Source organism: Diprion similis, chromosome 10 (assembly GCF_021155765.1).
Source record: "Diprion similis isolate iyDipSimi1 chromosome 10, iyDipSimi1.1, whole genome shotgun sequence".
In the NCBI taxonomy this organism is placed as follows: Eukaryota; Metazoa; Arthropoda; class Insecta; order Hymenoptera; family Diprionidae; genus Diprion; species Diprion similis.
The window spans coordinates 16482462-16509300 of record NC_060114.1 but is presented as its reverse complement, the minus strand read 5'-3'; the positions used below and the strand labels follow the sequence as shown (position 1 = coordinate 16509300).

The following is a 26839-nucleotide window of genomic DNA, read 5'->3' as shown; positions in this document are numbered from 1 at the left end:
TCGTAATTAAAGAAAAATAAAAAAGAAAAAAAAAATAATAATAATAAAAAAGAAGAAGAAAAACCATATACACATATCTCTCCTTGAGTAGGCAAGAGATATGTCAGTGTAAACGCCCGGATAAATACAAGACCGATTAAGATCAACGATGATGATTAGCGCAACAGCGTGGACCTCAGGTCCCTCGAATAACCCCCAACCGTTGTAAATATTTTTTTTTTTTTTATTCGATGCACGAGTAAGGTGCGCTGCTGCTGTTGCTGTACCTTGCTGTTTTCTCACCGTTGCCTACCTGTTTCATTTTCGTACCACCTAACCCGCACTTACATTTATTCTCGCAGTATAAATGATTTCGATAAATAGAATCGACATACAACACATCCAAAACCCACGTACGTATTAATAAACGTGCATATTATTAATATCTTATATGCTCTTTCTCACGTATATTCATTATTTATTTTTCAATTCTTGCGTTTTTACTACCTTCTATTTTTAGTCGACCCTGAATAATATTGTTGGTAAACTCGAGCCAGATTCTATAACAATCAGATTCTGTGTCTTTTCCTTTCTTCTCCTTCTTTTTGCATCAACGCCAGTTAATGAATCCTCAATTATAATTCACTGAAACAAGTCTTGATCAATTAAAAAAGAAACTAGAAACGAAATTGTATAAACAGCAAAGTCATTTTCTATTCATCTAATTATTCTGCTCTTTTGTATTCAAATTGCTAAGTCTACCCTGTTTTAGCATCTTCTTAATCCCGTCGACGAGTGCGACGCAGAAGATTGAGCGATGGATCAGGCTAAAAACAGGCCAAGTAGAGCTCGTTTTCGTTCAGCGAGTAATTCCGCTCGAATTTTAGTCTTTGATCAACCTGAAACATCGGAGTCTAAGGCTAAAAGCGAGATGGAAGGATCGGGGAATCTCAGTCTGGCCAAAATGGAATGCAAGGAGGCTCCTGTGCAACCAGGTACAAAATTACTCAGTTATATGTATGCGTTAGGGTCTTCCTTTTGTGTCCTTTCATTCTAAAAGCAAGCCAAAGTCTAGTCTTTTGTTCTTTTATCACACTCATAGAACAGTGTGTAGTTTCATCTATCATGTGTTGGAATTTACCCAACCACAGGATTCTAGGAAGGACTTAAGGTGGGATGATTCACGTTACACATTTTTCACAAAAAAACTTATTCATCATCTATGACTCGTCTTGCATTCAAATTTATACGACAAATTTTTGGTGTGTGAATTGCTTATCTCAGGTAATCAAATAATCATGATTAGAGGAAAAGCAAATGAGGCCTAACCGGACTAAACTTGATATTTCTTTTGTTGAATAGTAAAATAATAATGTTGCTCTGCTCACTTAGTCGACAATATTCTGTTTTAATTTTTTTCTTTACACATTTGCAGCTGCTGGTGAGATTTCCAATTTGGTACGGATGCGAAATTCTGCGATAGGGAAGTCAGCGCCGTCCCTTTCCATTCACATGGTTTGTAGACGTGATAATAAACAACTGCCATCTATTAGGACATTCTGGCTAATCCGTCATTCTTGTTACAGCGTGACTTCAACATCCCACGGCGAGCAGCAAAGGCGGCTCATCGAAAATCATTCATTGCCACTACTTCTCCAACCCTGCCGCGTTGTCAGTCCCCAATTTGCGGTAAGTTCGGTGCAATCTTTGTGCGAAATAAAATTCATTCAAGTACAATGAGAAATCTATATATTTAGCAAATCTTGTATATTTAACGAATTTTATTTGTCTATGAGAGAAGAAAAGAAAATTTCTATGACGTACAACGTATGCGCTACTTGTCAGCCTTCTGTTTTTATTCTATTTTTCTCATATTCAGAGAAAGTTGGCTACTGAGCAGGGGCGTCTTATTTTTAAAACCCCAAGAAATACTCTAGTTTAAAATATGGTATAGTAAACTGTTTTAACGCCTGTTCCTAACGATAGACCATTTGTCCAATTTGTAGGCAGTCCCCTAGAGAGTCCTAGGATGTCATCCAGTCCACATTTTCCTTTTGCACCAATTAAAAGGTACATAATTTATCATTTTTAATATCCTGTAACTTTGCACCTTTAGAAATTCTGTGTTGTCTGAAATTGGCGTGCCAGGCTGATCTTCGTAGCTAGCTTGTTCGTTTTTTGCTTATCTAATGGCGCATTTGAGTCAGCTGGGCGAGCGACACTTTTCTTCCGTTCCACTCATCTCTCCAACAAATGAGATGAAAAAATAGTAAAATATTCACAAACACACCTGTAAAACTGCCATGACAAAGTTTCAGAACTCCAAGCGTTTAAGACAGACTAATTACCATTCGTGAATTTATTCTTTACTTAGAATCAGCGCAAGCAGCACAGCAGTGGCCGATGGCAGGCGATGGTCTGTCGCCAGTCTACCTTCGAGCGGTTACGGGACGACTCCAGGCTCCAGTAATGTGTCTGTGAGTCTCTTTGACGCTAAAACGTAAACAGTTTTCTTTCAACTTTGGATTTTGAAATCTATTTCCACCAACCGGTTGGAGATTCCACCTCGAATTCTCACGGATATGTTTTAGGATGTACTGGTCTGTGCTTTCCATTGTCTTATCAGTCCTGATGAGATATCAATCTCCTTTGAAATACTCTTCAGAATCCAGGTTACCAGGAATTGCACCTCATTGTTCCACACTCGTAATTTATCGCAAACCATGTCCCATTTTCAGTCCCAGTGTTCGAGCCAAGAGCGCCTTCACCAGCTACCCAATATACCGACCAAAGACGAACTCCGCATGCTGTCTTGTCACTTTTCAAAACCAGGTACACCTTGCGGCTCGCACCCAGGCTTTCCTGGATCAAGCATATCCAGTATTCCGGGATCTATATCTCTTAGCATGGAAGAGGAGGGTCGGAGGTCGCCGATGTATCGTCCAAGGTCCAGAAGCTTGAGGTACGAAAATTTTTAGACTACGAAAATCGTGGACCAATTGACGACGATTCGATTTTAGTAACACTTGACCGTTATTGACTTTTTCTTCGATCTTACAGTAGCCCGAGTCGATCTCCCGTTTTGGATAGCGAAATAGTGATGATGAACACCTTATACAAGGAACGATTCCCCAAAGTAAGTCGAGTTTAAATGATTGTGACTATCGTAGAGAATTTTTATGGAATAAGATCTTTCAGGCTGTGTTAATCATGGAAAATTTTGCTTTCAGGCAACGCAACAAATGGAGGAAAGATTGACTAATTTTATTAACGAAAATCGTGAAATAGACGAGTACGAACTGGTTACGCAGATAGCACCGGATTCCTTGCCTATACTGAGATTCGTTCATCATCAAGTGATAGAAATGGCTCGTGACTGTTTACAAAAATCTCAAGAAAAATTAATCACCTCTAGATACTTTTATGAGATGAGCGAAAATTTAGAAATATTGTTGATGGAGGTAATCATTTCAAATATCAGTGGTTAACTTTTGGATCGATATTTAAACTTGAATCCTCCTTGTTTTATGATAATTGAATTTATATTTAATTCCGTGAATTTTAATTTACAGACGAAAGAAAAATCTTTGGAAGCAGCAGCTAGACTAACAGGACTGATTAAAAAATTGTTACTAGTAATCTCAAGACCGGCGCGACTCTTAGAATGTCTCGAGTTTGATCCGGAAGAATTTTATCACCTTTTGGAGCAAGCGGAAGGCCAAGCTAGGATAAATATTGGAATCAAAGCCGATATTCCTCAGTACATAATTAACAAATTGTCACTTAATCGTGACCCGATCTCAGGTAAAAAATTTTCTTAATTCTTTCGTATGTTTCCGAATATGGATTAACATTGGCAAACGATTAATTTTCGTGCATATTTTCTTTCACAGAGTTACAGGAAGATTTGAATAAACTCGAAGACTCGGCGTCGTCTAGCGAGAACAATTTACTATTAGCTTCGTCTAGCCCAGGTAAAGAAGACGAAACACGATCTCAGCGTGTGCCATGCGAAAGCGATTACGAAGTGTTGAAACTGATAAGCAACGGAGCTTACGGAGCTGTCTATTTGGTGAAGGAGAAAATAACGAGGCAACGCTTTGCGATGAAAAAAATAAACAAAAACAATTTAATGCTAAGGAATCAAGTGGAACAAGTATTTGCCGAACGTGACATCATGAGTTTCACTGACAATCCTTTTGTCGTTTCGATGTATTGTAGTTTTGAAACAAAGGTACGATAATCGAACGTTTGAGAAGAGAAAAAAAACCATTATATCAAGAATGATACTTTAATTTGGAACAGCTTCATCCCATTTTCATGCAATTCAATAACAATCCCTTTGTTATATTTACAGAAACACTTGTGCCTCGTAATGGAATACGTTGAGGGAGGTGACTGCGCGAATCTCTTGAAAAATATCGGACCCTTACCACCGGATATGGCTAGATTTTATTTTGCTGAAACTGTTTTAGCTGTCGAATATTTGCACAACTACGGTATCGTTCATCGGGATTTAAAACCTGACAAGTAAATGAAATACACAAAACATTGAAGCTTGAATAACCGAAAGAAATGAGTTTAATATCTGTATGAAACTTAACGATTATTCTTATAATCTTCCTCACTATGTTTCAGTTTACTCATCACCGCTCTGGGTCACATAAAACTGACAGACTTTGGCCTCAGCAAGATGGGTCTCATGTCTCGTGAGTATTGCCTACCTGAATATGGCGATAAGACTGTGTGTGTCTGTGTGGTTTTGTTGTTGATTTAATTTCGAAAGTCTCCTTTCATTTAGACCTAAGATATCCTGAAGGATCCAACAGTTGCTGGAGTTTTGACATTAATCCATCTAATTTTACCCTCACACGATTGAATTGCAGTTACGTGCTCTCATTCAATTGTTTACTTACATTCCATCCTTTCTCATTCCAGTGGCGACGAATCTGTACGAAGGCTACGTGGACAGAGATACTCGACAGTTCTCTGATAAACAGGTATTCGGAACCCCCGAATATATAGCTCCCGAAGTGATCCTTCGGCAAGGTTACGGAAAGCCCGTTGACTGGTGGTCAATGGGTATAATACTCTATGAGTTTTTGATCGGCTGTGTTCCATTTTTCGGAGATACACCTGAAGAATTATTCGCCCATACGGTCAATGGTAAAGTAGAAAGAATTTCGAGAGTCGTTAACTTAGATGTGATCCGTCCGTGCTCTTACCATTTTTTAATCTCTTCACCCTTTGAATCACACATTATTGTGTTGAATCAACTTTTATAACCAGATACACTATTATATAAGATAATCTATACTTTTTGGGATCGCCGATTACGCATCTGAACTCAGATTTCGAAAACTGAAGATGATGGATCCAATATCGTGGATAAAAATTTCAAATTTGATAGAGTCCGGCCAAAAAACTCTATACAAGGGTATTTGAGATCGCTGACTACAAACCTGAAATCATATTTTGAAAAGTTAACATAATTGATCTAATATGCTGGACCAAAATGTTAAATTTCATCGAATATGGTCAAAAAACTCTATGCAGGGGTCTTCGGGGTCGCTGATTGGATTCGCTACACTGAATTTACTAAATCTTTTTGCAGATTCGTAATCAGTGACCCCACAAACCCTCGGACAGAGTTTTTTCTCCGGATTCGATCAAATTTGAAATTTTCATCCGTCATGTTGGATCCGGAATTTTGAATTTTTAAAATCGGATTTCGGATTTGTAATCAATGACCCCAAAAACTGATAATTTATGTTAAACATGCATATGTGTAGAGGGATAACTTTCTCATCTCTGCCCTTTCAGACGATATCGAGTGGCCTGATAATGACGACTGGCCGGTACAACCGGAAGCAAAGGATATAATAACTGTACTCTTGCAACAAAGCCCTAGGGATCGCCTGGGAACGGCGGGGTCTCACGAAGTTAAGGAACATCCGTACTTCTGTGGCGTCGACTGGAACAGTCTTTTGAGACACAAGGCTGAGTTTGTTCCTCAGTTAACAAACGACGAGGACACAAGTTACTTTGACTGTAAGTTGACGTGGCTTGACACCGTCGATGTTCAGGATCTTTGAAATAACTTGTTGGCTGTTTTTTTCAGCTCGAATGGACCGCTACAATCACGATTTAGGTGATGATACGGACGATACTGACGACTCTCCTCTCTTTGGCTCGTTTTCATCATACTCGCCGCAATCGCGCAAAATATCTCAGACTAGGCCGCAGTTGTTTAACACGTCCGAGCCCGAATTGGACTTTTCTAGAAAGCAATTATTCCGCTGCGAGTCCGACACCTCGGACGCTCAACTATCTCCTGGCTTTGTGCAAAACGTCGCTTCTGTAGCGCAGAAGTCCCTGCAAAAGAATATGCTGCTTGATAAGAATCAGTCACAGACTAAGAACAACTCGTTTTACGAGTCTCCAGATAAAACTGCAGACAAGTCTGATTCGAATAGTACTGGTTCTACGATATCTGCCACGTTCAGTAGAGACACGCAATCAACAAGCGCTACTAAAAATAGCAGCCTTGATGCACTTTCAGTCAGTTTGAGTACTCCAGATTCATCTCAAACCGAATCTGATGACGTCAGTCCGCAGATTCAGAGGAAACGCCATTCACACACACGCGACAAGCTGCCCAGGTTCAGTATATCCATTGACGACGAACACATGTGAGTTATTTAGCCTAATTGGCATCGTGTCTTTGTTTTTAAATATTCATTTAATCGACGCGTAAACATCTTGTGAAGACGCAGTCTGAATCTGTTGTCAATTTTACCCTGTTTGCACCTCAATGTCTGGCTAAAAAACTTCGCATTTCAACATATTCACAAATTAAGAACAACGTCTGTGAAAGAATGGAAAAAAGTTATGATTTATTTGACATTTGAATTCTAATGCTGGCGAAGCAAGCAATCATCGATGTAATGACACTGTCTGAATCAATTCTATACAATATTTCTCGATCCCTGATTCACAAATCATGATAATTCAAATATTTGTTTCTGAAAAATTGTTTCTTTTGGTAGAGAAACTGTTTTTTGATTCAGACTATGTCATATTATTTCATCACGACTTTACGATAGCAAAATTAAGCCCGGAAAAAAGTTTACATTCAATCTAAGTCTCCTCCATTTTTATTACAGATTGGATCTAGCGGCTGCTAACAGAGACGCATCGGATGACAAGCACAATTCCAGCACAGATTCGTTCGAATCGTTCGCAATGCCTTTGCTACCCTTGACAAAACACAGATCCAGATCGGTTATAAAATCTGCATCAACCAGCGGTCTGTCTCTGGTCATACCGACGAGTAAGCATTGTTTTTACTTTGAAGTATATTCTGTCTCTCTGAAAATAGATGAGAAATATTATCGGGCAGCAGAGTAGTCGTTTCTCAATTAAAATTTATCAAATATCTTTGCCTTTTCAGACGACTTACCATTAACTCAGCCGATCGAATCTCCTGGCGGTTCGTCTACCGCCTCCTCTCGGGATACTTCGCCCTGTAGGGAACTCAGCCCTCTGGTAACCAGTCTCAAACCTCCAACCATTATCAGGCGGGGTCCTTGCGGTTTCGGTTTCACCGTTCACACCATACGCGTTTATTATGGTGACAGCGATTTTTACACCATGCATCATTTGGTCATGGTAAGTAAATTAGGGAATTCTCCAAATCATATGTGATTATTGACCTCAAGACTCAAGAATTGTGTGAAATCGCCATTTTCAAAGATTAATACAGAGTGTCTACTGCTCCTTAAATATCCGTAAAACCTGGAATTATCCCGAAAAACAAAAATTCCTTCTCAACTCCTGGAAAAGTCTGGGAATATGTTTATTTGAAAACTGTGACATTTCGTTTGAAACACACTGCCTTGAATGCGTTAAATTTTAACTGAAGACGAACCATGCAATCGATAGCAATTCACTCTGTCTATAAACTGCTACATAAATTTTTTGATTCAACACCTAACTAACTTCTCCTATCCTTGAAATTCATTAGAAATCATCAATTTCACCCTATCAGGAAATCGGTTTATCGTAAAGCAGTTATGTTATGTTTCTTACAGGCGGTCAATCAATCTAGTCCAGCATTTGAGGCGGGACTTAGACCCGGAGACTTGATAACTCACATAAACGGCGAAGCCATTCAGGGACTTTATCACACGCAAGTTTTGCAGCTAATGCTGAGCGGAGGGGACCACGTAACTTTGCGAAGTACACCGCTGGAAAATACGAGCATTAAAAGCGGAGGTAGAAAGCGTGAGTTGGCGCAGAGTAAAATGGCAAAAAAATCGCTTCACCGTCAGAGAAAACAGAAGCGCGATCATTCGGACAAAAAACGAAAGACGTCGCTGTTTAGAAGAATCAGTTCTAAACGAGCCAGTGTCGAGATGCAGCAGGTACGGCGAATGGTTTGCAATCTATACTAACGCGAACAAACGAAACAAAGTTCAATAAACAAACAGATCAAAACACAAAGGAATAATCGAACAAGACCAAACATTTTGACTACTGTTACGTGTTTATAAAAAAAATGATAATTTATCACCGCCACTAAGTTCTGTATTTTATTTGTTTATTTATATTTTTTTCTTATCGTTACAGCCGTTAAGTATCAGTTGTCCTTTGTCGGCACCAATCCTTCCCAGTGACAGCAAACCTCCACTTATGGTATGATTTTCATGAAAATTTATTTATTTATTAACTCGTAAATACAATAATCATACGTTATCCATCTGTCTTGATTTCACATTCTGTACTGTTGAATCATCACTCATACACGATATATTCGTCCATAATAAGTTTCATCGATCAAATATCAAAACGCCATACCATCGATTTTTGCAACACCTCAAACTTAAACTTTCCAGAATTTGATTGATAATTTTGTGAGACAACTATGCTCAACTTTTACAACAGTTCCTTTTTTTATGAATTCTGTGTTTAAATGCCAAATATTAACCGATATACAAATTTTAAAATCCAATCTGGAATGGTGACAGGTAGAGAATCCGATATCGTCTCGATATGGCGGCGCTGTGACGAATACATCATATTATAGAAAAGAATATTCAATTTTTCCAGTTACACATAATATCGATAAAATAAAATTTTTGTTCAAGGTTTGCCTCCATTTTCTGTTTGCAAACCTATAAACACACAGATTAATTTTCAAGCTTGTTCGTCTAAATAACGTAAAGTGGTAATAATAATATCGATTTAGTGAAATGAAAAACTTACAGATGGCTGCGGGAATCTGTTCTCCGTCGATGGTCACTCCGAGTCGTTCGTTCCAGTCGTTTACTCGCTCTCTACCGCCTCAGGAATCGGCACCGTTTTTCAACGCCTGTACCAAGTCGGTCTGCAGTCCCTCACCTCCGATAAATCGATCCAGTTCGGAATCTTACCACTCGACGACCACCTCGAGCCCATGCTCAAGCCCCAGCTCTTCGTCGCCCAGTACAAACCCCCCTATAGGGAACATTTCGAGTATCGCTAATCAGTCCCATTATCAGAGGCCGAGTACGCTGCATGGACTGAAGCACAAGCTTCACACTGCTGCGAAAAATATTCATTCTCCAAACAGAAGGAAATCCGTCGGTCACATACCCCTTTCACCTTTGGCCAGGACACCCAGTCCATCGCCGATCCCTGCCAGCCCAACGAGGAGCCCGAGTCCTCTGGCTTTTCCCACTGGGCATCAACCGGGAAGTTCCAATACGACGCAATCCTACAGTCCAGGTAAAATATATTTCCTTATTGTAGTTACGCATACTTATGGTAAAACTGATTGCCTTTACTTCCAGAAAATAATTAGGGGATGTATAATAAAAGGGTGATTGTGTAAGTAATCGGCCACTCAGTGATCGCGAAATGGGAAGTTTTATGGTTGCCGAAGTGTACACCTAGTTTTAACAGAAGGTAAAATCAAAGTAGATGAAACGAGTGGCCGACTACTAACGAGTTCACTCCAGTTTAGAAATGAAAAAAAGCTATGAAACAAAGATTTGAAGGTGTAAATTGAGTGTCGAATTCAATTCAATGGAAATAATGCTTCCTTAACGCAGCAAACATTTCAAAACTACGAGTTCTAATATCCCAGAATCAGTCATTAACCCTTAAGTCACACATTATTGTGCGCACAGTCAACATTTATAACAAAATAGTATTCTATAATTATCGGGGTCGGTGAATACAAATCTGAGATCAGATTTTGAAAATTCAAGCTAGTGGACCCAATATGGTGGACAAAAATTTCAAATTTGATCGAATACGGTCAAAAAACTCAATGCAGAGGCTTTCGGGGTCGCTGACTGGATGTGCCATACCTAATTTAAAAAATCTGATTTCATATTCGTAATCAGTGACATTATTAACCTTGTTGGAATACTTTCTACGGTAGTATATCATCAATTCAGTTTTGAACGCAATTGTATCCAATTAATCTAAGCGGTACATATACTTAGGAGTTTCTCTGTCGACACCAAGCGGACAGAAGAAAGGTTTTGGTCGGCCAAAATCGGCAGAACCGGGATCACCGCTGTTGAGACGGGCGCTGAGTCCGGATCGCTTGCATCCTCGTTCGGCAGAGAGTAAAACTTCCATATCGCCGTTGGCAAACACTGTGCTGAAAGTGATACCACGCGTAACAATTGCCCAGACGTCAATGACTGACACTGCGAATGAGGCAAGTATCGCCCATTTAAAAGAGAGCGTCGATTCAAAGGTGGAGAAAAAATTGATCGACCAAAAAACCACCACGGAATACCCCAAGCTGACTCATGGTATATCGATAAACATAGCGAACGTTGGAATACAGAACAGCACTCAGCTGCCCCGGATAGCCGAAGAAAAGGACTCGCCGACTGGAAGCAGGAGTGATGACTACTCGTCGAAGAGCATTGGGAAGCTCGAGCAAGCCAGCGATACATCAAAGCCAAGTGATTCCGTGGAATCCAAAAAGGACTTGAAGGATTCTTCCTTTGTTATGACGAGAAAAGGCGTTCTCAACGCCGTCGAAAGGCTGCAATCCGCCTCGGAAGAGGCTGCAGCCGAACGTCCTGAGGCAGCTTCGTTTCGTAATAGAAAGCCTGATGGCATAGTTTCCCAGAGGAAATACAGTGTCGCCGAATCGAAATTCTGCAGTAAAAACTGGTTGGGTTCAGTCGCCGAAAAAGATCCGCCCAAACCTGCAAAACCTCCAGAGCCGTTACCCCTCAAGCAAATGTCTACGCTTATGCAGAGGAAAGCGAGTGTCTTCGATCTCAAGATGTCGGATAAAAATTTGAACGACTCGAGCACGGAAGGCAAGAAGATTTTGAAGAGATACAAAGTCGATTCTGACACTGCCAGCTCGAGCCAGGAAAAAAACACTACCGGTGACAACAAGAAAAATAATTAGACCAGAGTTTCGACTGACTTTATCACCGATTTTGTCGATCTATATTTTTTCCATTTTCTTTTCCGTCGATAACGCATCAGTTTAGATAATAAAATTTACGGTCTGTTCATCGATTGGTATACGGACCTCTTGATTGTAATGTGAAATGTTTTTCAACGGATTATTATCCCCAAGTGAATTCTAACAAAAGTTTGCCTCTGAATTTTCTGTACCGTGTGCCCATGCGGAAAGTGCGCACCTTATGCGCATGCGGCAATCAGGCGGTAACTGTCGGCCAATAAGACTCGAACGACTTGACGCACGCGCATAAGTTGCGCACTTTTCGCACGGGCACACGGTGTATCGGTGCAATTCCCGAACTTTTTGAAGCTGTTAATTGCTTTTTTTCCCGTTATTTGTTGGCCCAACTGTACGTTAATAATTACACACATTTGGTAACGACAAGTGGCTGTCGTAATTATTATACGTACAGATTTGTGTGCGACGAAATTTCAGCTTCAAAAAACCGTCATCTTTGCATCCTAGAAATTTTTATGCGAATGCCGTTGCATTGTTGGTGTTTGAAAATGGTTAAAATCTGTTAAATTGATGTACTTTCCATTACTTTTAACTTTTACGAAGTTTGTTCGACGCTCGAATTCGAATAGTAATATTTACCCGCATAATTAATCAGTATAACAGTTTTCCCATTTAGCTTTAGGCTTGAAATTCATTTTACGCTCAGTTCTCCAATCTTGTTTTTTTTTTTTTTTTTTTTTTTTTTTTTCTCTTCTCTCCATATACGTATATTGAAGAAACGCGACTGAAACTCCAGTTCACAAAATTTGCTAGGTTTTAATATGCCAGGTTGAGATACAAAAAAGTAAAAATAAACAGTTGGTATGTGAAATTCAAATGCCTACATTTCGTTTGTTACACAATCCAATTGTTTCACGCCATCTCTTTTTTTGTTGATCTCTTCTTGTTCTGTTTGTATCTGAAAAATTGATTAACGAAGGAGTAAAAACACTTGAGGCTATTAGGAAGTTGGGATAATTCGTTGTAATAAAAAAAAAAGAAGAAGAAAAAAATAGAAAAGCATCCGAAATTTGACGAACAAAACACGGAAAAGCAAAGAATAAAAAATATGCAATCGTGTTCGAAATATTTTTGCTATAGTTAGCATGGTTATTGTTTTTCGTCTATTTCATCGAAGTGTGATTAACTACGATTTTACATAGTTTCGAAAGCCCAAAGCGTTTAAAATAATAATAATAATAATAATAATAATAATAATAATAACAATAATATATGAAACTAAAAATAATAAATGAAAATCGAACAGCAAGGGTGGAAGAAAAATGATCGCAACCCTTATTCACATCACTTTCTTAAAAATCGATTCAGATTAATTATTCGGATTCAAACCGAACCTAAGTGCTGATACATCCTTGTAGGGCTGCAATTTTGCTCTAGATTTTTCGTTGTTACCTTTCAACGCGCGCGGGTTCATGTATACGAAATAGATTTCTCGGTCAAGAGTTGCTAACAGCTTGTCCTCTTTTCTCCCAGAACATCACCAAGTAATAATCCCGACTCTCATTGTATTTTGATACATGTGATAGAAAAAACGACTTACAAAAATAATAATCATAATAATATGTATAATAACAATGAAACATAATCAAAAATACCTGCGAAGGTTTCTGTAATGGGAAAATTAAATATGTCGTTATAAACTAGAGAACTACTTTCACGATATACGCGTATTGTTCCGAATATAAGCCGAGGATTTTTGTCGTTGACAGCACCCATCAAAATCGTCCATCGTCCTACGGGTGATTGATAAAAACACTGAAATATTGTCTCACAATTGAGGGTTGTCTTATACTCCGAACAATACAATAAGTAATTATAGGTTTACATTACACGTGCTTAAATAAATAGAATAAAAAAATGCCTCAGTTTCCCAGTATAAAATTGTTTGCAAATCGTAGTTTTCGAGATATTGTAGAGGTGTTTACATTGTAGGTAGAGTATCGATTTTGAAATTATGAGATTTGTGTTCCGGCGATTTTAGATTTGTGTATTGTATTTCTTTCTTTCTTCGTTTTTCTCATTTCTCGCCTCTGATAAATAATTAATTAACGTACGCCGCACTAGTGCGGTATCGATTTTATAACGTATACAAATATACATAAATATATATACAACTATTATACAAACGCATGCACGTGTTATGTGTATAATAATAAATATAATAACAACTACACGACACGTGAAATCGGTCGAGGCTGCTTCAGCCGTAAATTTATAATCCGCGGTGTTCCTTAGCTCTACGTATTAAAATCATTAATATACAATTTTACGCTCTGTATATGTTGATAAATAACTGGTTAATATTTAACTTTGAACGCGTTTCATCAGATTATGTATACTAATAATAATAACAATAATAATCGCTCGTCGAGCACTTGAATAAAATCCCGATTAAAGAAAAAAAAAACAACAACAACAACAACAACAACGTAAAAAGCGAATTAATTAGTATTAGAATTAACTGTATTAAAAAAAAAACATGCAATCAAAAGCAACAAATCTTTACATAAACATAAACAATGTTCACATTTTCAAATAATTCCGGTTACGTTTACTTACTGTATTTAATAACATTTTTTAGGTTGTTCTGTCTTACGCAATATATGCAGAGGAAAAACTTTTCACTAACAAATTGATTATAATCTCTGTATATATGAAATCACATATCAATCGCCATATTTTCAACGATCAAGTACACGCTTGTATAAGTGGGCGTCAGAGTTTTAAAAAACGTATTGAAAAATGTAAAGTAAAAAATTTAAATAAAAAAGAAAAAAAATTAGTAATAATAATAGAAATAATGACACTTCAAGCACATTACAAAAATCAAAAACGAAGTTGTAATTTCGCGAGGTTTATGACTGTAATTGCTGAAGCTATAACACGTTCTAGAATAATTAATCCGGTTATCTGTTGTAACCCACCAATTCTGCGCTTTTTCTTCTCATTTGTTATAATCCACCTACGCGTTTCAGTATTATTCAAATGCCGATTGAGAAAATCGTCGGGTAGTCAATTTAGGCAGTGCAGATTTGCTTTTCCCGTCGTTTGCCGATTTATCGTGATGATTAGTAGAATTTTTTTTCTCTTGTCGCTCTTGACCCTTTTCCTTTTCAACGCGGAAGAGATTTTTTTATAGTTTTTTTTTTCTTTTTACAGATGTAACTACTATTCTTATTACTGTTGATTTTGTTAGGCACGGGGACGATCTGTATACCTATATAATAGCGTATTTATAATTAAATTCTACATGAAATGTATGGCTTAACACGTTCGCTAGTATTTAGATTGAAAATAGTCATATACATATACTGTATACATGTAGTTATTGTCACACACGCGATTAGTTTGTTTCGATACTTCGAATTATATTTAATAATTATATTTGGAGGCTAAAATATTAACTGACGTTATGCGTGTGCTTTGTTTCGTTTTTTCTTCTTTCTTCTCATTTATTATAATTATTGATTAAGGTATTCCGTCGTATAATACTAGTTGTAGATCGATATTTCTCGTTGTTATATTTATAGTAATCTAATAATAGTATACTCTAAGCATACCTAGTTTCAATTTCGGTGTGATTTCCATTATATTTTTAAGTAAGAAATGAAAAAATTGTAACACAAAATGGCCTTGATCAGAGCTCCTGCATCCTACAGACGTGCGATTATAGATGTATAATATACGTATATGTTGTATGCATTTGATGGATACCTGGGTGCTACGATCAATTGATCAAACGAAAAATGAATTACCGATTTTCGGTTAATCAGTATTTGGAACGAACGAAGAACTGCACTTTACGAAAAATTTCCAATTGATCAATCGGTTGATTGATTTTGAATGAAATTCGACTTAATTTGAACATTTGATTAAATCAATCGATCACATAAAATGGTCTTTATAAAAAGTATCGATTGAATTAATCGTGGAACTAAAACGATTTTTCGGTTCTTAATTAAAAGGATTTATTGGGACTTTTGATTGATGAATAAAGATATCAATCGATTCCTAAGTCCGATGTATATAATAATATGTGTAATGTATGTTCTTTGTTGCTTTCTGTTGGAAAAACGATATTTCACTTTAATTCTCTATAGGTACGTGTGTAGGCAGGACGAGTTCCTCGTCCGCTTTTGTGATGCAAAAAATTGTTTAAGAAAATCCGGTTGTGACGTGTAAACAATTGAATGGTGTGAAATTTTGAGAACGAAATAAAAGGGAGGGAAAAAATCATGGGGTGGAAATTCATATTGATTACACAATTTATTATTACTATCATTATAATTATTAGCATTATTGTTGATAAACGTGAAGCTAAGCTGCATAATAATTGTTCATTATTTTCTATCAAATTATATTCGATTGATCGTTGTGAACCGCGTCAAAGACCACAACGTAGTAGTGAGAATTGAATAAACGTTGGTACGTAAAATACTAACTTTCAAAGACGATATGCAAGATAATTCTTTTAAATAAAGTATTACTTAGAGCGTACATGTATATACCAAATTTTTTTCAATGCTCCCACACACCTCTAATACAGTTACACCCTGCACTAATATTTACAATCGTATTATGAATGCTTTAAGCATTTTCTGGCCATTTTGCAATTTACAAACTTAAATTCCGTAGTATATTGTCGTTTAACAAGTTTAGTTCCATTTTGTAAAGATTGCAGAATGTTTTTTTTTAACTATTGTGATTTCGATGTAATTCATGCTACAAAAATTAAATACAACTTCAAACAACAACAAAGGAATGTGACATTGTTGACAGTAGGCTCCTTAAAAATAGTCCCAAGCCGCGGCAATGAATATTTGAAAAGACAAGAAATTAAATCGAACCAACAATATGGAGACGGTTTGTTGTGGTTTTTCAAAAATATTATCGTGCCGTAAACTTGCACAGTCTTTTGATAATTTGGGATAATTCTTTTTGAAATAAAATAAAATTTAGTTCGAAAATAGGCTGAAAATTCTTTCTTTTTTTTTTGGCAGACGGTAATTACGTAATCTGACAATGCGTGGTGAACGCTACAGTGGATTCATCTCGTAGCGTTCGCGTATCTCTTACAGCTGATTTAGCTCACAAATATACTGAGTTGAGAACATTTCTCATCTCGTCCTCTGACGCGATATACCATAAAGTCGTTGCGTATATGCTGCCTGTGGGCTGCAACTACATTTCGCCCACACATGCCTGAAGAAACGGCGGCATTTGTATGTGTGGCGACCACGGAGCGTCAGAGATGATGGCATAGCGTCTACAGCTCCCAGTGATCATATTGAAGTTAGTAGCGTATCGTACGATTCATGCTGGGGAAAAAGCGTTGTTTCTCGATTTTGGAATTGTTTGGAATTGTTTGAAATCTTTGAAATTCAGTAAACCGTAACAAAACAAAAGAAAATCATATTTCGAAATCTTAGTTTCACTGATTTTTCCCTCAATATTTCTTTACGATAACGTTAATAACTTCAACCTCGTTTTCAGTGCGCGTTCTTTATCGCAATCAGGGTTCATAGATCAAACAGTGATCATTCTCAGTTTTTGGTCGACCTTGCCGAGCAACATATTCTCGTAATGCTGGTCTTTAATAAAGCCGTCGTTTTTGCCCTGATCACGATTTTCTCCACCGTTGCAACCGCCACGTCTGCAGCATCAGACGAGCTGAGCAATGACGTAGATGGTCAGGAAACCGTTTCCGCGGTTCAGGATGAGATTCTCCAGGATCTTCCGTCTGAAAAGATCGCCACAGAATCAGAGCATCTTGTCGGTAAGCAGGACACTGACAGACCGGTGAATCAGAGTAAAAGCGAGGAGGATCCAGATGAGCTTGATAAACTTTTCGAAGCGGGTGTCGAGTCGTATTTGAACGATGACTGGCAAGGGTGCATCGACGACTTCCACAAAGCCCTCACAAGGTTCAACACAGTATCATCTTCTCTATATATAATACAAAAATTAACGTCTCTTTGTCTGTCTGCATGTATAATCGCTTATAATTCGAGAACTACTGAATCAATTTTGATCATTTTTGTTTCCGTGGATGACTACAACGTTTGGCTGTTTTTAAGGATATATTTCGTTACAAACGGGACAATAGTTTTGGAGATATAAAAATGTTTGAAAGCCAGGTCGGAATAGGATCACACACTTATGGAGCGCTCACTAAACTCTGACAAATATAGAAGAAAGTCGTATTCAAGAGTTTTAAAGGTCTCAATGAGCTTTACTAAAAGTCCGCGAAAGCATGTACGGCAATGTCTGATAGTTTTGCCACAAGAAGCATTTGAAAATGCTCGCGGGTGGAGTCGTAACGGGCTTTTAGTTATTTATAAGTTACTATGTAATTATCGATGTTCATTAATCCCAATACATGATGCACCGCAGCTACAAGATGCACAAAAAGAGGGTTGTTGATTGCCGAAGAAAATGCCGAGCGGAAGTGAACGACGTTGAACCAATATTTCCGTTCGACATGGAAGACATGCACTTTTTCGAGAAAAAAGTCAGGGAAACATTGTGTTTGATGAAATGCAAAAAGATTGTGAGGAATAAGGACAATGATAGACAGTTGCCCGTTCACGTGGAGACCAAGTACACTAAACGTAGAGCTTACGAGTATCTGCACATTTGCTATTACAAGGTATATATAATTTAGTGCTGATCAAGTAAAAAACGGAGTTCCAATGAGAATTTTTAGAAAAAAACTTTGCCGCCAAAACGAGATTTCAGCCATGCCATTTTATTCTATCTCGTGTCGTACCAGAGATAACACTTTTTTTTACACGCGACATAGAAAAAGCGGTACCAAGATGCAGCAAATGCAGTTTTCACGTTTTTGACCATTCATCCGACGGACAATCAAACCTTGAGAAACATGCAGTTCTACATGGATCTTCCCGAGGTTGTTCAAGAGGATATAGTAGATTTGGAAACGGACCCGTTCCAAGTAATGTACAAAGCTGGAGTGATAGCGCATTATGAAGAAAATTATCCGGAGGTTATTGAGCAGCTTGAAAATTCTCTCAAGGCTTACATGAAAGCCGAGGAGGACTGCAGATTGTACTGCGAAGGTCCATTTGACCAGGGATGGCTTCCAGACTTTACCATGTCCATTGCGAGTGAGTTAATCCAATTTTTCATTCCTCATACAGATTGGCAATTTGCAAATTACATTTGAAACTTTGGAAATTCTTGTCGTGTGGAATTTGAACGTATGTAAAGGCAGTTTTATTTTCCAGATCACTTTGCATTTGGACTAAAATGCAAGCGCAGCTGTTCCTACATGTTAAATAACCTCAACGGGGAGCAACGCCACGACATGCTCATGTCTCACTATCATTATTTGCAGTTCGCATATTTCAAAAGTAAGATCAAGAAGCTAGTTTCCCTTGTAGATTTGTTTTTCTATTGTCGATTGCTGATGGTTTAATTTTGCGTATTCAAAAACCGTTTTAGTTGGAAAACTTGAAGAAGCTTGTGCCGCGATTGAAAGCTTTTTGCTTTTCATACCGACCGATGAGACCGTTTTGAACAACAAAAGATATTTTATGGAACTACCGGAAGTCAAAGAAGAATACTTCAAGCCACGCGAGGTAATTAATTACAATCATTGGAGTCAGAAACACACGGTCTTTGAGAATTACTAAGGACCAAATAAATTCTACTGTGAACTTTTTTTCTTGTTTTTGCAGGAAGCCGAGTCGTACGTTAAGAGGCAGGAGTACGAACTGCGTATTCTGCTCTTCATACAAGAACAATTTAAATCTGAAAAAAACTGAACAGAACAAAATATAGTTTACTTTTTCACACTTAATATTATGCATACAAACGTTTACAGTAACAAATATACCTAAATAATTAAGCTTTTTCAAGCCCAGAGTGTAAATCTCCTGTCCACTAATTGTAGGATCGAAACTGATTAGATAATTATTAGGAATTTCGAATTTAATAAAATATCGGAAACTACAAACCCGAAAATAACTATAAGTAATTAATTTTGCCTCGTAACGAACTGCTAGCTTTTGATTCGTAATTTTCTAAGTTTCGAATTAATCCGTTTCTCGCTTACAAGCAAATCGATCTATTTTATTTAAATTGTATAAAAACCGATCAGACTTTTCCGAATACATCAAACACTTGAAAATCCAGATAATTTCATAAAATTTTTGAATTTTTTAATCACAAACAAATTTTTGACTCTGCCTCGAAGTCTTCTATCCACGAATATGCATCGATCAGACATCTTGCATCCCAATGGAACTTGGCAACACCGAGTTCACCCGCTTGAGTATTTGTACTCCCAGGAAAAAATTCACAAGCAATTCTGATTTGTTTACACTAGTTTACGTCGCACCGGTTGATAATAAGATTCATTAGAGAAATTTCACAAAATACATTCTCGCCATTATCAAATTTTGGATACACTGCGAACGTTTGATTCCTACAATGTGTAATAGATAGCCAAAAGTCACAACTTAGCAAATAAACATAACCTATACCTAACCTAAAAATACCGCATTCGATTTTCTCATTATTACATTATCGTACATTTATGGGCTTGTAAAAGCTTCAGTAATAGTTTTTTTTTTTTTTTACTTTATTTTTTTAAGAAATCGAGGCTCAGTTGTTATTGTTCGAAATCTTAACCTTCGTATATGATAAGGAAAGAAAAAGAGATGAAAGATGTCTGATGCATTCGAAGAGATTCAGGCGATAAAGATAAAGCGAAACAGTCTGAGAGAAAAATTACAAAAACGTAAACGAGAGAGACACGAATTATTTACCCTTACTTCGACCCCACCAGCTACAGAATCATCTGCGATTGGTAGCTATTCAATTTGTTTCAATCAACTTTACTATCAATCTTGATTTTCTTTTTCAAGCCTCTAATCTCAATTTCAGACACGACTAACAACAAATCTGAACCAATTGAATACGAACAAGATGTCTTGCGAATTTTGCACCAGTGCATCTCCAGTCTGCCAATCACATCGACTGATCTCACAGATCAGCTCAGAAAAGCCCTCAGTATTGACATATCATTTTCAGATATCAACAAGCTCTTGGAAAAATTATCTGCGCAGGACGTTATCAGGTATTTACTCAATGGGAAAAGTTTTTTGTGTGAACAAACAAATCACGTAATCTCTTGCATAATTTCGAAACCTTTTGTTTGCAGGATCAAGGAGATTACGGAGAACGATGTTGTCGGATATACAATTCTGTCTATTGCGGAATCAAATTCCCAGGCAGAGTTGTTACATGCTGAATCTATTTTTGAAGATGAAATACGGGGGGCTTCACTGCCTGACTCAGTCGAGGAGGAAAGTCCACCCGAAAAACAGGCAAAGCTTGATAAGAAAAATACTGAGGACATCATGTCGCTGATATCTATGCCCACAATAAGAGAAAAGGAGAGTAAAAAAGTCGGGGAACAGATACTGGACCTTTTGTCAAAACAAACATCGAAGGAGAAATCATTGGCCGAACGTTTCAGGTCTCAGGGCGGTGCCCAAGTTATGGAATTTTGCCCACATGGTACTCGTACAGATTGCTCCAAGCTCAATGCTAACAGTCAGCCAGGGTCTGGGCAGGCGTTCAATGAGAAGTGCAAGAAATTGCATTTCAAGAAAATACTTCAAAGCCATACAGATGAAAGCTTGGGAGACTGCAGCTTCTTGAATACTTGCTTCCACATGGACACTTGCAAGTAATAATTGATTTTACTTCCCTCCCACCTTTTATAGATTCATCAATGATGAAAGATTCCTCTGAAATTTTTTGAAAATATTAGATCAGTTCATTTTTTTTTTGTTTTTATTTTTTTTTTCTTGTGCGTGTTTCAGGTTTACCGAACTTCAAAAAACAATGATTGAGTCAATAAATGTAATCATTTAAAAACCGAGTTGAAGTTGGATAAAATCAGTAGAGATTAGCTCGCTGGATTTTATTACCTATCACAAAGTACTTCTAAACTAAATTACTGTCTTCAAAGTTATTCACGAAAAATTTTAATATTTGACGTAACGTACCTTTGCAAAATATTTTTTAAGTACAAAATGATGAGCTTTCAAAATTTTGAATAATTCTAACAAGATTCCAGAATACAGAATCCAAAACTTTTTAAATCACCTGTTTTCAAGGTACGTTCACTACGAAGTTGACGGTCCCACTGCGCAACCTAAGGACCAGGGAGAAGTGGATGCAATGACTTGCGGAAATACGTCTAGAACAACTGCTCTAGATCCGAAACCAGTGAGCAACAATAACGGCTCAACGGGAGCATCAGACTTGACGCTGTATCCACCTCAGTGGATCCAGTGCGATTTGAGATATCTGGATATGACGGTGTTGGGAAAGTTTGCAGTAATAATGGCGGACCCTCCTTGGGATATCCATATGGAGCTCCCCTACGGCACAATGTCGGATGACGAAATGCGGCAGCTCGGAATCCCTGCACTGCAAGACGAGGGTCTCCTTTTTCTTTGGGTGACCGGACGTGCCATGGAATTAGGCAGAGAATGCCTCCAGTTATGGGGCTACGACAGAGTGGACGAGATTATTTGGGTCAAAACTAATCAACTTCAGCGTATTATAAGAACTGGGAGAACAGGTCACTGGCTCAATCATGGAAAAGAGCACTGCCTGGTTGGCATGAAGGGATTCCCTAGGGTAAACAGAGGTCTGGACAGCGACGTTATCGTGGCTGAAGTAAGGGCGACCAGTCATAAACCCGACGAAATTTATGGGATTATAGAAAGAATGAGTCCAGGGACCAGGAAGATCGAGTTATTCGGAAGACCGCACAACGTTCAACCGAACTGGATCACTCTGGGAAATCAGGTCGACGGTGTGCGATTGATTGACCCGCAACTGATAAAAGCTTTTAAGAAACGGTATCCCGACGGGAATTCGATGAAGCCGAGCAAATCTTAGTGATATTTAATATTCTGTATATTTAGATCCAAATTTTCAACGTCACAATCTTGAGAATCTTGACAGCGGGCGGATGAGATAGGTATTATAAATTGACCAAATATTTTATGATTTTTAAGTTTGAAAATAGTAATTTCAAAAATTCAGACGTCCTGGAGTGAAAGAGTAAAAAAATTTTTTAATAAAAAAAATACTAACAATTATTGGTTCGTTCTATTTTTTAATAAATGCCACTACAATAATACAGTAGGTACGATATTTGTACTTGCTTTTTTCTGTCACTTTTTCTTCAAATACATAAATCATTATTATAAAAGTTGTTCCCAAATTAGTAATATCAATATCTATTTACAACAAAGTTGATAAATTACTGATCTTCACCAGTATTTGAAAAGAGACAGAGTGTCTAAATACCAAGGATATGCCACAGCTGTAAATTATTTCTGAAATTTCAAACGGATAAAAAAGAATCAAGAAACATTTGCAGGTTTATTCTATAGCTGCAGATTTTAGAGGGCAGAATTATAGAATAAGCCACTTGGATCACCCTTTCCTATTGACGTGATTCTTCAAGCATTCATTCACTCAAATTTAATTTTCATTGAGCGAAGAGAACCTTTCGTTGTTTTTTATTCCTAGAGAAAATTCCGAAGTAATTCAGAGAATTCGGCTCATCGGTATTAAAACACCCTGCAAGCTTCGCTGGTGTTGAGTAAAACGTGCGTCTTATCGTCGCCTAAAAGATCTCTCGTCGAATTTGAAAATAATTATTAATGGAGGAGAAAGTATAAGAAAATAAATCCTACGCTACACGGGTTGTAACGTAATATCATAAAACACGGTGTCTGCCCGAAAATCTCTTTGTATAAATGCGTGAATATATGTATTTACATTAGTTGGATTATAAAAAAGAATGACTGATCTAATTATATAAAAAATGAATGCGAGATTTGTGAAAAAACAAATCAATTTGCATTGTCTCTCGATTACCTATTTGTACTGTCTATGCAAACATAAAATTGATGGTACACCGTGAATTCTGTTAGGAGTTTCTTGAAACGGGTCAGGATGTGATTGAAAATTACAAATTTGCTATGACCACGTGTCGTATGAGATAAAAAGTTTAAAAATGAGTGAATAAAAACTCAAAAAGTAAAAATATATGAACCTAATATTAAAATTATGAAACCCGGATAAAAATAATAAGTGGCCATAACGTTAAAAAATGTGAGAGAAAAATCAAAAAAATCGATGTATTATAAAATAGATACTTGTCAGAAAATGAAAAATTTTCAATTTTTTTTACAATTTCTCTCAAGCATGGATCACCCTTACAGTGCTGGTTTATCAATTCATGGCTTCGAAATAATTTCCAACCGCAATTTATCAGACCTAGCGATTCGCGTAGCTGCTACAACCCGAATACGTAATACATATTTAAAAAGAATGAATTTTGCAAAATATACAAACGCAATTCAGCGCTAATTATTATCCGTGGTTGTTAAATATTAAATGTTTGAACTCTATTCAAATAACCGGATTTTTTTTCCGTCTTAATCGATTGAAATTTCCTTACGTAATGATTTTTTTATAGGTATTAACACCGACAACGGTAGCACAATTAATGAATTTTTTTTTTTTTTAGCTGCCGGAAAATGAACCATCAGATTATACGTGACACGTTCATAACAAAAATGGCTGTGAAACTATGCGACTAAAAAGATATGTATAATTTCTTAGCGCAATGGATGTATATGAATATAGTAGTTATATGATTAGATCATAGTACTCTTCACACTAGACTGATGCTGTTTCTTTTATCCCTGAGGAGGCTTTTTCTAAGAGAAATCGGAAAATGACTGCTGCACAAATCTCCGACAGACTTCCGTTTCCTTGTGCTTTTCGTTATCAGCGACTGCTCGCTGATTTCACTCATTTTATCCACGTCCTCATTCTCATTCTCATTTTCATTTCGATTCTCTTTTTCTTTCCCTTTTTTCTTCTTTTCTTCAGTTAAAATAACATTTCCATCGCAATGTCTTTCTGCATTTGACGAAATAGTATTTAGCCTACGAAAAGACTCAATCCAATGCCGTTTTGCATGCTCGTCGTCAGCGTTAAGCGTGTGATCTCCAACCTTGAATGAGGTAGCATGAACTTTTTCACCCGCCTCGATTTCAGACTGTACCCTTAACTGACTTCGTAATATGACAGGGAAACATGGGTTACATTTTCTGCCTGGTCTCCTCGCTGGGCGAGCCAGTACAAAGCAGTTGTCAAACAAGAAGCAATGCAGTTTCTGCAAACAAAATTATTTTCGGTTAGAACATTAGCGAGCCAAGGGAATTGAAGCAAGAAAATTGACTCAATTGAACGCACTGTTCCTCTAGCATCTCTCAACTGCCCCTCCGTAATGACTTCCACAGCATTTTGTATGGCTTTACGAGGATCGCAAACTGGCGAGGGGTTGATTCTATTCTGAGCCAACTTGCACTCTGAATTTCCCATCGCTTCGTCGATGTCCATCAATAACTTGGACAGTATGCCACTTGCCTTTCTCAGCGCTGTCTGATCAGGATGATTGCACGGGGTGTGCCGGAGGATTTCATTAACAAGGATAGGATACTTGACGACCCTGGACCTCGGAACGTCCAAATATGTCCACAAGTCAACGGCCCGTGGAACACTTGTTCTTTTCTTTAGAAATTCTAGGAAACGTTTATTATTTGCACGTTTCGCCTCAAGTAAGTGTCTCGCCCACACCTGCGTCTTGCATCGATCTACGTAGCACTCGGTGAGACTTGGTAACTAAAGTGAAAAAGAGATCATAGTAAGGGTAAATAAATAGTTGCACCAATTTTGTGTGAAATCGAATTCGAAATCCGTGGATTCTGATTTTCTTGCATAAGACCCTGAAGATTATAATTTTTTAATCATTTCAACACTATTATTTCAATTTTCCCATTCTTAAATTAGGAGACAAATAATTTGGTGTGCAAGAAGAACGAACCCAGCTGATTAAAATGCTTCCAACAGCATCCGTGAAACCCGAGTCGTCTCGAAGACAGACTAGTTCGTCTCTAAGCTTTTTGTGGAGGTCTATGAGGCTGGATATGTCTCCGAATAGAGTGGCGAGTTCGCCCGAAGTCAGGATATCGCTTTGTAGCAAAGGCTCGTAATAGAATTCTGTGAGATTATCAAGGTCCCGCAGCAACACCTCCTCCCCGCAGTATAACTCATAGATTGCCTCTTGACGTTTCACTTCTCTTCTACTCAAGCCTAAGTCCAGGTGCCCGCCAAATTTCCCTTCGGCAATATCCACAATCCAGCTGCGGATGGTCAGCTGATCCAGTCGCTCTGAGGCTACTTTTGATCTGCGCATAAACCCGAAACGGTAATATATGTGAGAAAAGAAATTACAAAACTGACATCTCTTTTGTTTAAATCAACGATGAATTCTGTCAGATACCAAAAATCAAACTCTGAGGAATCAAACCTTTAAGGTAAACACGAAAGTTTCCTTAATCGTGTTTTAAAATGAAACTGGATTCATGTGAATTTAAATCCTTTGACATAATATTAAATGAGTTTAGTGACTTTTTTTAATTGCCGCCTTCTCAAGATTCTTACTTTTTTTTTGCCGTTCCTGAATCGACCTCCTCTCCAAGGAGAGAAAGATCGGCGTGTGATACTTGAGAGCTGAACGACCTTTGAAGAACGCTTCCAAATTTGCTGGGTGTCAGGGAGGAAGAGGAAGAGGAAAAGAAGCTCGATGCAACTTCGGTAATTCGGCGTCTCTTTTTCTTCTTGATACTGTCACACCCAATTGATATATCCATCGAACTGACACTGGCCGCATCGCTATTTCTACGCTTCCTAGATCGCTGAAATGGTACGATGACGTTAGAGTGGATACTTTGAGGTGTGATTTTTGAGGAGTGATCTATAACAGAAAAAACTAGAACGAATACGTTACCATCCAAAATCTCTTCTGGGGTTCTGGAAAGTGATCTTTAATCGAAGTATCGCGGTCCTCTTCCATCTCACTGCCGCTAACTCACTGAGGGAAATTAGAGTGGCAAGAATTCGGTCGGATAATGATTAGTTGAAATAACCTAACTTTTGGTTGGCGGTAAGCTGATATCCAACGGATGGCCGTTGTTTTTAACTAGAACTAATTGCGTTTCGGGTAGGTAACGTGTTTTTAATTATTTTTTATCATAGGTCGAGACAATTTAGGATAAGACACATCGTTCGGCGGTCATTGACACAAATCGTCAGACGCCATTTATGATTTAAATTCGAATATGTCAGCGTTGACTGATTTGAGTCGCTCAAAGTCTTAAAGCAGAGTTTTCATCGACGATTAAAATTGGACTCGAGTGCACTGTCTATGAAAATACATAACAT

At 37.7% G+C, this 26839-nt stretch overlaps 4 protein-coding genes across 10 annotated transcripts; 3 read left to right on the top strand and 1 right to left on the bottom strand.

Moving 5' to 3' along the window:
• The first annotated feature begins 43 nt into the window (after positions 1-43).
• LOC124411335 (microtubule-associated serine/threonine-protein kinase 3) lies at positions 44-11608 on the top strand. 6 transcript variants are annotated; one of them, XM_046890423.1, is made up of 22 exons: positions 44-204; positions 752-974; positions 1415-1494; positions 1566-1668; positions 1986-2049; positions 2354-2456; positions 2718-2941; positions 3040-3115; positions 3210-3440; positions 3552-3783; positions 3873-4213; positions 4337-4509; positions 4618-4688; positions 4918-5145; positions 5803-6030; positions 6101-6671; positions 7146-7312; positions 7433-7650; positions 8073-8405; positions 8611-8676; positions 9249-9747; positions 10473-11608. In XM_046890423.1, exons 2-22 carry the CDS (start codon positions 797-799, stop codon positions 11405-11407), a joined length of 5121 nt encoding a protein of 1706 aa, XP_046746379.1. In that variant the 5' UTR covers positions 44-204; positions 752-796; the 3' UTR covers positions 11408-11608. The 6 variants fall into 6 exon arrangements, with proteins under 6 accessions (XP_046746379.1, XP_046746378.1, XP_046746377.1 ...); XM_046890422.1 differs by having other exon boundaries at positions 736-974; XM_046890421.1 differs by having other exon boundaries at positions 44-272.
• A 5039-nt stretch (positions 11609-16647) lies between these two features.
• Positions 16648-19319, top strand: LOC124411616 (prolyl 3-hydroxylase 1-like). Of its 2 annotated transcripts, XM_046890845.1 has the most exons (7): positions 16648-16777; positions 16979-17409; positions 17879-18134; positions 18288-18612; positions 18733-18858; positions 18950-19086; positions 19186-19319. In XM_046890845.1, exons 2-7 carry the CDS (start codon positions 17069-17071, stop codon positions 19270-19272), a joined length of 1272 nt encoding a protein of 423 aa, XP_046746801.1. In that variant the 5' UTR covers positions 16648-16777; positions 16979-17068; the 3' UTR covers positions 19273-19319. The 2 variants fall into 2 exon arrangements, with proteins under 2 accessions (XP_046746801.1, XP_046746802.1); XM_046890846.1 differs by lacking the exons at positions 16648-16777; positions 18733-18858 and having other exon boundaries at positions 16848-17409.
• Positions 19320-20059: 740 nt separating this feature from the next.
• On the top strand, positions 20060-23188 carry LOC124411614 (N6-adenosine-methyltransferase subunit METTL3). The gene is made up of 4 exons (XM_046890842.1): positions 20060-20318; positions 20396-20588; positions 20673-21203; positions 21637-23188. Exons 1-4 carry the CDS (start codon positions 20177-20179, stop codon positions 22427-22429), a joined length of 1659 nt encoding a protein of 552 aa, XP_046746798.1. The 5' UTR covers positions 20060-20176; the 3' UTR covers positions 22430-23188.
• Positions 23037-26758, bottom strand: LOC124411615 (rho guanine nucleotide exchange factor 3-like). Its single transcript, XM_046890843.1, has 5 exons — positions 26406-26758; positions 26060-26313; positions 25440-25803; positions 24809-25237; positions 23037-24728 (listed from the first exon to the last, which is right to left on the bottom strand). Exons 1-5 carry the CDS (start codon positions 26469-26471, stop codon positions 24222-24224), a joined length of 1620 nt encoding a protein of 539 aa, XP_046746799.1. The 5' UTR covers positions 26472-26758; the 3' UTR covers positions 23037-24221.
• Positions 26759-26839: the final 81 nt, after the last annotated feature.